Here is a 12,066-nt window from a genome sequence, read left to right as displayed (position 1 = left end):
TGATAAAAATCTTACAAAGTCTTTTGGTATCTAAGAAGTCAGACATGCTTTTATTACGTATTCACTTAAATTTACCTAAAAAATTCTGTAGCTGAGTCACCATAAGTTCAAAATTGGCCAAACAATAGGGTTTGTTGTTGTTTTGTTTTCTTGCAGTGCTGGAGATCAAATCCTGGACCTCATGTATGCAAGGCAGATGCTTTACCACTGAGCTACACCTCCGCCCTTTTAAAATTAATTAAGCTGAACAACTAAAGGTCAATGTAGTATAAAAATTGCAAAACTGTATGCATTTTTCATGATGGTGTGTCACAAACTCTTCCTACAGCACCTTTGTATATCTGTCTCGTGCTACATGAAGTGCTGTGACTGTCAGTTCTTGGTGATCTTGTATATGGGGACTGCGAACATCCCAATTCACTCAACAAAAATCATGTTCTCTACTGTAAGCCAGATGCTGGGGACACAGCAGAGGCCCCAGTCAAACACAAGTGCATGCTTTCAAGAAGATGAGACTTTTAGTGTCAAGATTTTCTGGATAACCAAGCAAAAGGTATCATTTGTCATATAGGATTCCTCTAAATGCTTATTACAGCATCGTTACCATCTGGCACAATGCCTGGACAGTGGACAGTAAACACTACCTACTACTAGATTGATGTGTTTTCATGAAGACCGAAAGGAATTCAAGCACAAACATGAATCTCCAATTCGTCATTATGATTTGTTGTTTGTTTAGCTGTCTTCTTGTTTCTGTTTCTGAGACAAGATTTCACCACGTAGCCCAGGCAGGCCTTGACCTTGAGATCCTCCTGTTTCAACCTCCCAAGTGCTGGGACTGTAAGTCTATGTCTTCCTGTCACCATTGCTGAGAAAATGGCCATTGGGGTCCTGATTCATTCAGGTCAACAGATAGGCAGACATAGAGCTCAGGTTGCTGAAGTAGCTTCCATAACAGAACTTTGGTCAATATGGACTCTGTTGGTGGTACCTAAAATAGCAGATTCATTAATTATGATGACCTTGACAGTTGACAGAATTGTATTCTATCACATGATAATTCATCATACCAGCTATTTTGCCCTTTGAAACCTGGACATGCACATGAACCCCCTTGTACATATCTTTGACCTCATTGTTTCTCTTTTACCTTGGTGATGAGCACCTGAGAGATTATTAATTATCTCAAATAATGTGTTGTTTTCATAGACTGTCCAAAGCCTTTGTGCTGTCTACTTACCAGTGAAAAGTCTAATCACTGAAGAGGGTTGGGGAGATGGCTCAGTGGGTAAAGTGCTTAGCCTACGCATAAGAACTGCAGTTTGGATCCCCAGCACCCAAGGAAGTGCCAGGTGACTGACCTGTAATCCCAGCACTTGGGAGGCAGGGACAGGGGATTCCTGGAGCAATCAGGATAACTAGACTAGCTATGTTGAACCAGTGAGCTCTGGGTTCAAGTGAGAAACTCCACCTGGATTTATAAGGTGGAAAACAATCCAGAAAGATACTGATGTCAAACTCTGGCCTCCATACATGTGATTGTACACCTTGTACACCACTAACACATGAAAACACATGTACACATAACACTCATAAGCACACACACACACACACACACACCAATGTAAACAACTGTAATATGGCAAGATCCAAGAAAGATATTCAAGCCAGGCGTGGTGGCGCTCACCTTTAATCCCAGCACTTGGGAGGCAGAGGCAGGCGGATCTCTGTGAGTTCAAGGCCAGCCTGGTCTACATAGTGAGTTCCAGGACAGCTGGGGCTACAGGAGACCCTGTCTCAAAACAAAAACAAAAACAAAAACAAAACCAAGAAAGATATTCTGGCAAACAATGTATCTCCCTGTAGTTCCACATGCTCTTATAAACTACATGAAAGGCTGTGGAAGCAAGACTGTACATAGCTGTCTGGAATGTAAGTTTGGGTGGAACAGTCAGCATGCTCTCAAGGTTTGTGAAGCGCCTGTCATCAGGAGATAGAGAAAATGACGACAGACTGTTCTGGTCCAGCCAGCTCACAGACATTCCTCATCCTGGTGTAAGCTTTCACACACCTGCCAGTTTAATCAGAGCTCAGCTTTCTAGGCAATTCTGCATCTTCAATGCCACCTCACACATACACAGATGTCCGCAAGAACCCACATGTGTTCCTATTCTTCCGTCAAATAGTGCATTTCTACAAACTACTTGGGAGGGAGCACAATTTACTAAAAAATGTGTGATTTAACTAAAAACAGTAAATTAGATGCGTATCGAAGGGAAAATCAGAATTCCACTATTTAGAGTTAACTGATGAAAATACTGACATATACTTTATAATTTTCTGTTTGAAATTTTGTTTATTTGTATTTCAAGTATGAGTGTCTTCATGCATGTATATAAGTGTACAAACCACGTGCGTGCATTGTCTGAAGAGACAAGAGGAGGTTTTTGGAGCCCCTGGCACTGGAGTTACAGATGCTTGTGAGTTTCCATGTGGGTGCTGGGAACCAAATCTGGGTTATCTGCAAGAGTAGTAAGTGCTTAAGTGGTCTTTAACAGCTGAGCTGTTTATCTAGCCCATCTATCATTTTATTCTGTGCGCAAAACAACATTTGTTTTTTATAATTGAATCACATAATATATCTTCCTGACTTGCTTTCTTTGAACGAACACTAGCTTTAGCACGTGCAGATAGTTCCTTGATGTGAAGTGACCATGATTTATCTTTTGGTAGGCACACTGATTATTCTAAACTATCAGTAATATAATAATTGGCATTTCTTTTATGGGAATATTCTCCCAACATCTGTGTTGGTGGCTAATCAGTTAATGGTCTCCTAAGCTGGTCCCTGGAGCAACTGCTCTTTGTGGCCAAGCTCATGAGTAAAGGAGAGAATGATGAATGCCTGGGCACTGGCTGGTGTTCGGGAGCAAAACCAGGCCCTTGGCGCCTTCAGCAGACAACTCTATGCCTTTTCACAGCTGGTGATCATGCTGCTGTTCACAGGGGAGAGAAGAGGATCAGAGTGTGCACGCCATGGAACTGAGGGGCTTTAAATGCACACACCTCCAGAGCAAGGCCAGCTCTTTCATGCAATTACACTGAGCACATTTGCTCCTGAATATACAAGGCAGAGTTTTGGCTAAGCTATGAGATGCCCAGAAGCATATTTAATCACTAATAGAAAATGTGCACTTTAATATGTAAGGCAAGAATGCTATTCATTTATCCTTGAACCAAAACCAATGTGATGGAATTCTTGCAAAAGGACAATAGATTTCACAGGTCTGCTTTGTTCACTCTGTGTCTTCAGGGCCTAGCCTGCTGCCAGGCCCAAAGGAGGCAAATGGCTATTTGGTGAGTGAAGACAGCGTAAGGTGAAAATATTCAATCCAATTGCCAGTCAAATCTTGGTCCTGCTTCTGTGAGGAATGTGGCCCTTGTAGGTCTTTCTTCAATCACAGTGTATAATTTTGGGGAGCAGTGATGCACAAGTCTACATCGACCCAGGTACTCTTGTCCAAGAAATATTTTCTACATTTTATTTAGTTATAGCACATTTGGCTCTGAAGTATGATACATTATGGTCCTTGAAAAGGAACCATTTCTCAAGGGATCTGCATGGCCTGCAAGATCCTGTTTCTTTTAAGAAACATCAAGCCACCCTGGAACCCTTCCCAAGGATACGCTGCTACAGAAACACTTAGAAATATTTAATGCCTCAAAATACTGAACCCTTGTGATGAATGGTCAGAGGCTTCGCTGATAATTAGTTGTGCTTTGAGAATAGCCTCGAGGAATGAAAGTATAATTGAAAATATGGCTGTACTTGTGGAGGCCATTTAAGTGTCAGCTTTGTCCTGGGTGTTAAATAGAAAAGAAACTCAAGGATGAACTGATCAGTGCATAATCGTGCATTGCTGTGACTACCTTGACATGAGCAAGATGCCTTGGGAACAGCAAGGAGGGAGGAGGTAGAAATTCACTGTGATGAAGATGAGGAACATTATGTGACGTGGAGATGATCCCATTCTTATGTGAGGCTTGGAGGATGGGTAGGAATTTGTCAGGCAGAGAAATGCAGGTGAGGAGTTTAAAGCAAATGGAGTTACACAAATGGATGTTCAAAAGCCCAGATGAGCAAGATGCCTTGGGAACAGCAAGGAGGGAGGAGGTAGAAATTCACTGTGATGAAGATGAGGAACATTATGTGACGTGGAGATGATCCCATTCTTATGTGAGGCTTGGAGGATGGGTAGGAATTTGTCAGGCAGAGAAATGCGGGTGAGGAGTTTAAAGCAAATGGAGTTACACAAATGGATGTTCAAAGGCCCAGGGTGTCTCTGGGACAAGTGAAACCTCACCAGTAGTGGGAACAGAGGGTATGTGTAACAGGAGATGAGGTTGTAGAGGTCAAGTTTCAGGTGTATCACCCAACAACTACTATGGGGTTTGCTGTGTAGATAAAATATTTTATTCATGATTTTTATTTTTTATGTGTGTGAGTGTATTGCCTGTATGTATGTAAGTGTACCTATGTCATGCAATGCCAACAGTGGACAGAAGAGAGCATCAGATCCCCTGGAACTGGAGTTTTGGACAGTTGTTAGCTGCCATGTGGGTGCTGGGAACCCAACCTGTGTCCTCTGCAAGAGCAGTCAGTGATCTTCAACCACTGAGCATCTCTCTACCCCTGACTATGAAAGTTTCGATAAGAGACTTCCATCCTTTGGCCATCGGTGTCTTCAATGCACATAAAGACCTTTTTTGTGTGTGTGACAATAGTCTTGATTTTCATTTGGAACTTTAGGTTTTCTGTATCATCTCTTAATCCGTATGGCACAATGTTCCAAGCATCATTTAATGATATTGCATTCATTTATTTCTTTCTTGTTTTCATAACCAAGATGTTTTCAAAGTTCTCTTTTGTTTTTTGGTGCAATAAACAAAATTTTTCCCTTAAGTGTTTGTGTGTGGTGTCAAAGCTGGGCTTGGCCATTTGCCTGATTTTAATACACAGCGAAGACCACTTGGAACTGAGTCCACAAATAATCTCTTTACATGGTGAGTCGTCAGAAAATGGACACAGGGAAGCACAAGAATGGAAGCACAGAGGTGGACTAATTTCCACAAAGCACTTTGGAAGTTCCACTGCACACTGTGGGGATGTGTAGCACACACTAGCACTCGGGAGGCAGAAGCAGGTGTATCTCTGAGCTCAAGGCCAGCCTGGTCTATGAAGCAAGTTCTAGGCCAACTGGAGCTACAGGGAGATCCTGTCTCCAAAAGACGGAAAAAAAAAACAAAACCCCAAAAAAGAACAAACAACAAACAAAGAAGCTGCTTATAAGCTATGTATAATTTGCTTAAGTATACTAGAGTTCTCCATTGAAATATGCAAACGTGTGTTTCCTTTGAAATTATTATTCCCAGAAGCACAAGGCTAGTTACTGATATTTGTGTTTATTTTCCCTTAAATCACTCTGTTTGTTCACAGCTGGATTCCACAGAAGTCAGCATTTTTGTAGTCCCAATATCAGTTTGAATTAAAATATTTAAATCTCTGTGTCCATGATTTATTCCTTGGTTCATTTATTTTCCAAAATAGCAGCACATTGTGGAAAGTGGTACGGGTGCCATGTAGCATAGGTAGTCAAGTTGAAAAAACATGGGACCAAATAGTGTAATCAAGGCTTTCCCACAGACGTCTGTAATCAATCGCTTTCCCTATTGTGCTTATTTTCTAGGTGACAATGGCCAACATTGGAATAAACAGAAGCCATTCCCTAGAGACCTGTGAAACAACTCTCTTTGCTCTCCGCATGGCAACGTGGAATCAGATCTTGGATCCCTGGGTCTATATTCTGCTCCGGAAGGCTGTCCTCAAGAACCTGTATAAGCTCGCCAGCCGCTGCTGTGGAGTGCACGTCATCAGCTTACACATCTGGGAACTTAGCTCCATTAAAAATTCTTTAAAGGTCGCTGCTATTTCTGAGACACCAGCTGCAGAGAAGTCAAGTCAGCAGGCATCAAGTGAAGCTGGACAGTAAGTCAGGGTAGGGCTACAAAGAGAGGAAGGAAAGTTTTGGCAGCATCTCAACTGATTAGATAAATATACATGGCTAACTGGAAAATTTGGACCTCAGTGTTCACATACTTGGGCATGCTTTGGACAGACTCAGCTTTTGAAATTTATTGTCTTGGCTGCTGCTTGAGCACCCATTTTTGCTTGTTTCATTAACAGAACGGAGACTGCCAGTGCTATGGACTCAAGTAAAAAATAGTTTTGAGCTTATCTGTGTTTTGGGAATGAATGAATTCTTTGAGGCTTCATGCATTTACCTGTCTCCTTGGTTCAAGAATACCTTAATGCTGCCTGTACCGTGAAGTGGCCATTTGGGGATCACTGCCCTGCAGCGCTTCCTTATAGACTGGGTTCAAAGAAGCACAAGACTCTAACTTTGTTGTGGGGGCTCTGGTCTCTTTACCAGTCCACATGCCTCCACCTACAGATGCCTGGCCATGACGCCTGGGACTCTCCGTGGCTTGTGATAACTGCTACCAAGGCCAGGTCAACTGATAGGTAGTCTGACCCTGTGAGGCTGTTTAGGATGGCCCATTTCTTGATATATTTGGAAAGCTGTGTCTTCTTGCATTTGTTATTATGAAAGTCAATTATTATTTGATGGGTGTTTTTGTTGTCATAGATTTTCAGTTTCTAAGTAATCTTTTCCTTGGAAAGTTGTAGAGAAACAGGACTTTATCTTAGCACAGATCCAACACACAGAAGCAGTATCTATAAAGCTCTACCACAGGCAGTGCAAGCCATTTAAACCCCAGCAATTCATTGCGAAGAACATTGACTGAGCTGCTTTGCGATGAGCCATCATTTCTGTGTCTGAGAATAAAAGAAAAACAATCCAGATATATCCAAAGACTGCTTGCAGCCTGAGTGTTTCTTCTTTATGTATACACAGGCATTCACACACACACAAATACCAGGAAATTCTGCTGATGGCAGTCTCACTAGATCTGCAAGACCACGTCTTCAAAAGCCCGTGTTGTCAGTGTTGGGGTGAGATTTGAAATTGGCCAGGTCCTGGGGGCTCACTGTCAAGGTTAACCAGAGACCAAGGAGCAATGATCTCCTCCAAAATTTCCCAATTAGAATTCAGTCTTTTTCTTTGCCTATTTAAGAACACAAAGGACTTTAGATTTTAGTACAAATTCAAAACATAATCTATCAGCGACTAGGGTAAGTAGTTCTGTTTTATGATAAATGCATTTTTGTACTTAAAAAGTCCATGCTTTCATCAAGTTTGGGTCTATTTAAAAATTAGTTTTCGCTGTGAAACAGATCAGATTCTAGGAAGTTTGAAAATTCATTTAGCGTCTTCATACATTTCTGCTTTTGATTGGTAAGTTGCATTGAAAGTAATTATTAATTTTGGAAAATTCTCATGAATAAATGAAAAAAATTAGCAAATAGACTTGTTGGAGACTTAATCAGTTTTCCATGAATTTAAAGAAAAAATACATAAACATATGATATTAACATAAAGCAAGTAAGTGATCAATCACATAGTTGATTCTTATATAAACAGTACATTATGGCTAACAGACAAGAATTTCTTGGTGTAAATTGGGAATTGTAAAGGCTGTGCACATTTTGAATTTAAGCTGCCAATTACACATTGGTTATTGTGGTGTATATATGTGGCATGCATGTGTGTGCATGTATACATGTGTATATGTGCATGCATGTGAGAGTGTATATCATGTATATATGTGTTTATGTGTATATGCATGTGAGCGTGTATGTGTGTGTGTTCATGTGTGATTAGAGTGTGTATGATCATAAACAGCCATTACAATTTGTGATTGCTGTTACATGGCAAAATGTTATCATGTGTTTCAAGAACACTTAAAGCCCAGAAGAACTTTCAGAGAGTTGTTACTTTCAGATCAGATGTTTATTTCCTACTGAGATTTAAGGGTGTTGGTGTCCTGCAACCCGAAGCATAAGAGACCAAATCTCCATCTCCTCATCACAGTGGGTCAAACAATATTTCCATGCATTTCTCCTGGGGAAAGGCACTGAGAAGAAACCCATGCTTGGAGGCCTCAGGCCTCTTTCCCCTGAGCCTTCTATCACAAGGCAGAATTAGCCCTCTGTTGCCATGACGTCACCCTGGCTGTGTGTCTTCACTGAGGAGATCTTCTGATAGCACCATGTGTGGGATGCAAGACTTTGAGGAGTGACGGAGGAGTTATTCTGGGCATGGTCTGGAAGTGGGATCTGTAGTACCTGAACATAGCTTTAGGGCAATTTAACTGATCTTAAGATGATGCTAATCCAAAACTGTAGATATCAAAAATTTAAAAGTTGAAAAAAACCTGATCTTAGACTTTTCTTTCAAGGAAAAACACAAACACCACAGTTGAGCATCTGACTTCAAAAGTTTTGTTTCTGTTATTGTACTTGCTGTGTAGACTTAAGCAATTTACTGTGTAATGAGCCAAGTGCAAGCGTATTTGTTCTTATTATTTAAAATAAATAGTAGAAATAGTTCTGACAGGTTCATCAATTGGAATATTTAAGCTGTGTTTTAAAACTGATAATCTGTTGCATGGGGTAAACTAATGTCAACACAACCACATACTATTTAAGCTTTGGATTTCTGGAGGATTACGTTTTCTAGGCACACACTAAACAAGTCAGGCCATTTAGAGTGTATGAATTTTAAAATGAAAATTAGATAAACTGCATATTGATTTTAAGGATTATGAATAAAAAAAATACCTATCAAAAATTAGTTGTGGGCACCATCCAAAATCATCAGAAAGTTACCGGTGTGTTTAATCAGGTGATGGAAATATTCCTTTTTAATTTTCATTTTTTTTCTAAAAATAGAAAATTCCTAAATGTCAATACACATAGATATACATAATAGATATCTGTCATATAACAACTAGTTTTGCCTTTTCACTTTCAGATTTAAAAAAATAACCTACCTTATGTGAGTGTAGGACCTAAGTCAGGGCACTAAATACACAGACTGAGCTTTTGAGAAAACTTACTGTCTTTACCTGCATACCACCAGTGACTCAGAATGAATTGCTTTCTAGGGCCAAAATATAAAAACTGAGAATGTGTATTTTCTTAATTCTTCATCTGGCTATCAGAAGAATTTACCACCTGATAAATAATGTTGGACTTCAAGTTGTTACTGGTACTCTTTAATTGGAGATGAAATGAAATTTTCCCAGTTGTGTGACAAATGTATTTTGTGTTCGTCATCCTTGTAAACGAGATGAAATACCGACGATTTGTGCAGGGTGTTACTTGCACCAGTATGCAACACATGCAGCTTAAATGCTTTGACTAGCTTGAAGCTTCAATTGATTTTATAATAAACTTGGACTAATGCTTATCAAGAGTGGTTATTTTGGGGAAGGTCATGCAAAACTTGAAACTCTTCCATGGGAATTCTCATTTTTATTTGCTTACTCTTCACGACTACCTCTGGCTGTCCCCTCCCCTGCAGATTCTTCTGTGGTGTTTGTGCTCTTTTTATCCTTCCTTACCTTCCCTCACAGGTCTCACAGATCTCATTGATTAAAACATCTGGTTGGTGTAGATACAGTCAGGTCTACAGATGTCTATCATAACAGCCCAGTTGTCAGTGCCATAGTCCTCATAAAGGTTTCTAACTTGCCTTGTGGCTCCTGTCTAGCCAGAAAGAGTTTGGTTATTGAAATTACTTTGGAGAACTCAAATACAAATTAGCCACCATTATATGTTGCTTATGAAACCAGAGAAAAGAAAACAGCATAGTGAGTTCATCAGGCTACTAGAGCTCCCACGTGAAAGGTTGCACATATGCTCCCACGTGAAAAGATGCACATCTGCTCAGTCACCTCGAGCCAGAGCAGTGCTGTGGCCTTCCCAGTCTCAAGGGAGACAGCTAACTGCCTAGTGAGACACACTAGAGATATGAAATTTCCTCATAGGCAGCACTAATGATTTCAGCTATAGATTTAAAAAAAAAGAAAAAAAAATCACTCTTGCCTTCCTAAAAGCATTTAAACAATAACCAACCATTTTGTTTCATTTTGCTTTTTAGTTTAGACTGAAAACATTTAGAATTCATTCTTTTATAAGGAAAAACTTAATTTTTATTCTGCTTGTATGAGTGTTTTGCCTGAATGTATATAAATATACCATGTGTGTACAATGCCCTAGGAGGTCAGAAGAAGGCATCCAATCCCCTGGAACTGGAGTTAAAGGCAGTTATGAGCCACCATGTGGGTACTGGAAACCTGACCCTGGTCCTCTCTGTAAGAGCAATCAGTGCCTTTAACTGCTGAACCAATAATTCATTTCTTCATAAGCATTAAAACCTTGTAATCTATACAAATAAGAAATTATTTAAATTACAACATAATTCATTTTATTGTAACCATATCTAGGTTTCAAAAATAATCACCCATGTTTTTTTTCTGTTATAGTCTTTCAAGAATGTCTTGCTTTGGAATTTCCATTAGACTTTTTTTTCTTTCAAGTAGGGTGTGTGTGTGCATGGCCAAATGTGTGTGGGTTCATGTTTTGTTCAGATGGACTTGCACACATGTGGGTGGGCATGGATTTGAAGGCTCTAGGCTGACATCAGGAGTCTTCCTGGTTCACTCTCTACATTGTTCATTGAAGCAGGGTCTCTCAACTAAGCTTAGACCTCACCAGTTCAGATGGTCTGGCTAGCGAGCTTGCTTGGGGACTTCCAAGTCTTCATCTTCTTAGGCTAGAACTACAGGTGGGCTGCCCCACCTGCCTGACATTTACATGGACTCTGAAAGACCCCAGCTCATGCTTGCCTGGCTTCAACCACTAAGCTGGCTTCCTGTTAGGCTTTTTGAAGTACTGAAGTTAGCTCACTGGACTTTGTTATTGGTTCAGACTGAGAAACGCTAGCTTAAACCATAAGATTATTAAAAATAGCATGACTTTAAGTGTTAACAATGACACTATGACCTATCACCAGTGTTTCAAATAAAGAAGATACTTGTATGGAATATCATTTGCCAGGGCGCCATATCAAAATGCCACAATGAGCACTTGGGTCAGCAGGACTTTCCCCATTGTGTTTATGGTCTCTGTAAGCCTGTTATCAGTGTTTGCTTAGGGCTCATTTCCTCTGAGGCCTGTCTTGGTGTCTTGGAGGTAGCATCTTCTGTCATCTTCACAGGGTCACTCCTCTGTGTGTGTCTAAGCTTCTGTCTTCTCTTATGAAGACAGCAGTCAAATGCAGTCAGGGTTCATTCCTAGTCATCTTAGTTGACCTTAGTTACCCTGTAATGTGCCTACTGACCAAAACAATTACACCATGTAGGAGGAAGTGTTGCCTCAACAACCTGCGCGTGTGTGCTGCAAACGCGCCAAAAACATCCGGCTGAGTCTAACCTGTATTCTGCCAAAGGACATGGAGATAGCTGACACAAGATGGCTCGACGGAGAGGGCCAACGAGGATCAGACATGATCCGAGAAGGCCTGCTGGGGCCAATGGACACTGGGAGGGGGAATATAAGGGAGCCCCATATCTGCAATAAACGAGTCTACAGTTGCTCGCACTGCCTGCTTCTCACCTGACTCCCGGTGTCTGTGTCATGGCTCCATGCCAACTCTCCCCCACCCAAGGGGTGCTCAAGGGTCCCACAACAATACCATATGATATTTCGGGGGACAGGATTTAGTCTGTAACAGTATGAAGCTACAGTGACTGCCCACACGAGGCTGAGTTCATCGACTGAATTTTCAAATGTGAGCTGCGTGTACTTGACATGGGAGATTTCTTAAATTGATTGCTGTGGTCCACTCCACAGTCTTATTTGTTGAGTCTGGACTAGTGCTAGGGAAACTTCTTTTGAATCGGGATTGCAAATGAAGTTGTCAGGCACTGCAAGTGTGAATTCACTTTGGGAACTGCAGGCTTAATCCCACCTGGGCTGACCAAATACATGTGACATGGAAGATACAAAGAACAGAGAAGCTTTGTAATAAAGCAAGA

General features: G+C 40.8%; 1 protein-coding gene across 3 annotated transcripts in view; it reads left to right on the top strand.

Annotated features, from left to right (window-relative positions):
* Window positions 1-9,419, top strand: part of Ptgfr (prostaglandin F receptor) — a 45,747-nt gene extending 36,328 nt beyond the window's left edge. For all 3 annotated transcript variants that reach the window (XM_008848631.3, XM_029553835.1, XM_008848632.3), the window contains exon 3: window positions 5,748-9,419. In XM_008848631.3, coding sequence (XP_008846853.1) covers window positions 5,748-6,050 — 303 coding nt within the window. In that variant the 3' untranslated portion in view covers window positions 6,051-9,419. The remainder of the gene's footprint in view (window positions 1-5,747) is intronic.
* Window positions 9,420-12,066: the final 2,647 nt, after the last annotated feature.

Source organism: Nannospalax galili, unplaced genomic scaffold, assembly GCF_000622305.1.
Source record: "Nannospalax galili isolate Female #2095 unplaced genomic scaffold, S.galili_v1.0 scaffold1124, whole genome shotgun sequence".
In the NCBI taxonomy this organism is placed as follows: domain Eukaryota; kingdom Metazoa; phylum Chordata; class Mammalia; order Rodentia; family Spalacidae; genus Nannospalax; species Nannospalax galili.
The sequence above is the reverse complement of the archived record's forward strand: the minus strand, read 5'-3'. Positions and strand labels throughout refer to the sequence as shown.